The 2,140-nt window shown below is 49.1% G+C and overlaps 1 protein-coding gene across 1 annotated transcript; it reads right to left on the bottom strand.

Moving 5' to 3' along the window:
* Positions 1 to 563: 563 nt before the first annotated feature.
* LOC149328579 (uncharacterized) lies at positions 564 to 1,918 on the bottom strand. The gene is made up of 2 exons (XM_089559027.1): positions 688 to 1,918; positions 564 to 611 (listed from the first exon to the last, which is right to left on the bottom strand). The coding sequence occupies exons 1-2, from the start codon at positions 1,696 to 1,698 to the stop codon at positions 564 to 566; spliced, it is 1,059 nt and encodes a 352-aa protein (XP_089415153.1). The 5' UTR covers positions 1,699 to 1,918.
* Between the last annotated feature and the right edge of the window lie 222 nt (positions 1,919 to 2,140).

Below are 2,140 nucleotides of genomic sequence, written 5' to 3'. Positions count from 1 at the left end.
GATGTAAACGTGTACACCGTGAATGCCATCGAAGACTTCGCTCATCCGCTGCTGAAAAACTTCGGGAGCAGATGAGATACCGAAAGGCAACCGGAGATAACGGTATCTTCCAAAGGGTGTAGAAAAAGTGCATATTTTGGACGTCTTTTCGTCAAGTGGTATCTGGTGAAAACCAGAATTTGCGTCCAAACAGCTGAAATAGGCTGCGCCGGCCAATTCCCCTTCCATGTCCTCACGCTTTGGGAGCTGGTAGTGCTGCCTTTTTACGTGCTCGTTTATTTTCCGTGGGTCCATGCAAACCCTAAGTTTGCCATCCTTTTTCTTAACCAAAACCAATGGGCTTACCCAGTCTGTCGGGCCATCCTGTTTGACGATGACGCCTGCACGCTCCATTCTACGCAGCTCCTCCCGAAGTGGTTGTCGCAGGGACAGGGGTACCCGTCGAGCTGGTTGAACAACTGGAATCGCGGATGGTTGCATGACCATGCTGTATGGTTGCTTCAGGCAGCCTAGCCCCTGAAAGACATGTTTAAAATCCTTGAGAGCTTGGTACTCCGAAGCATTTACAGTAGCCACCGTGCGATGGACAAGTCCCAGAGCTTCGCTTGCATCTAGTCCCAGAATGGCTTGACGGCCATTCTTTACAACAAAGAACTTCACGGTGGCGGAAGCGTTACCGATAGTTACTTCCCGTGTCGTTGTTCCGAAGTGACTTATGACACCCCCGGTGTAAGCTCTCAGAACCGCACTTGTGGGCGTTAACTGCTGTGACTCCCGAGTCTTGCGGTACATACAGAATGGTAACAGACTGGCCTGGGACCCGGTGTCTACTTTGAAGCAAATATTTTTTCCGGCAACTTGTGCTTCCACTATCCAGTCTTTGCTGCTTCCTTTTTCAGTTCCTACTTCTAGAATGTCAAAGTCGTCATCGCTGCTGTCTTTACTAACTTGTTCAACTCTAGATAGGCCTTCACAGCAAACCGCGAAGTGGTGAAGTTTTCGACATTCATGGCACTTTTTCCCGTAGGCTGGGCACTGTGTGGGCCTGTGCCGCCGGTTGCACTTTTTGCAACGGTACTGCTTCTTGCAGTCATCACTTCTGCTTCGCGATGGTGGCGCGTGCCTTGAAACAGCATCGACCCTGTCATCCGCGGCTTTCCAGACCTCGTTTCGTTGTGCGAGAGACTCTGCTACCTTGCACAATTCTTCAGCTTTCAGCAACGTTAAAGATTTCTCTCGAAGCATTTTCTCGCGCAGCTTTGAGTTATTCGTGCCAAACACGATCTGATCCCTGATCAGCGAATCATGCTGATCTCCGAAATTGCATTGCGTGGCTTGCTTTTTGAGGTCCCGGACAAACTTTTCGAAAGGTTCTCCATCTGCCTGCTTCCTTGAGCGAAACACATAACGTTCGTGAACTTCGTTGCTCACCTCGGCACAGTAGGACTCGAATTTTCCAACCACTGTTGCGTAATCGTCTTTGCTTTCGGCTGCCTCGAACTTGAACGTGTTGAACACGTCGAGCGCTTCATCACCGGCTATGCTCAGCAGGAGTGCGGCTTTTGCAGAATTGCTGCGAGGTTGCTCCTTCGTTGCGGTCGCCTGCAGGAACAGGTCGAATTTCTGCTTGAAACGTTTCCAATCTTCAGAGAGGTTGCCGGTCAGTTGCAAAGGTGGCGGGGCCTTTAGAAGTTCCATAGCTGTCGCAGAATCCCACTTCTGACACCATGTATCGTGATGTGTGTCGCACTAAGGATAGAGGCAACTACATGGTGGCAGGAACAAGAAGAACAGGAAGGGTTTATTAGCACGCCCTTTTATAGGCGATGGAGGGGGGCGGGGCAGTAGCAGTGCCAAGCGTACAGTTTGCGGTAGCACTGATAAGACAATGCGCTGACACGATAAGGCAGACAGCGCATGCCCGATACAGTGTGGACAAACTGAGCTCAAAAAATCAAACAATCAAAGAATCAAAAGATCAAAGAATCTGAGCTCGCATTTCAGCCGACTGATAGGTATCGGCTGAGGCCGAGAAGCTTCCATTAACTGTGTGACAAAATGTCTTTGAAAAGGCCATTTTTGTTTGCTCACTTTGATACTTTGATTTTAACTTTTCATTTTTAATTTTGATTTGAATTGT

This window comes from Amblyomma mixtum, chromosome 9 (assembly GCF_055824585.1).
Source record: "Amblyomma mixtum isolate Tamu chromosome 9, ASM5582458v1, whole genome shotgun sequence".
NCBI lineage: Eukaryota > Metazoa > Arthropoda > Arachnida > Ixodida > Ixodidae > Amblyomma > Amblyomma mixtum.
This window is presented reverse-complemented; position numbering and strand designations above follow the sequence as displayed.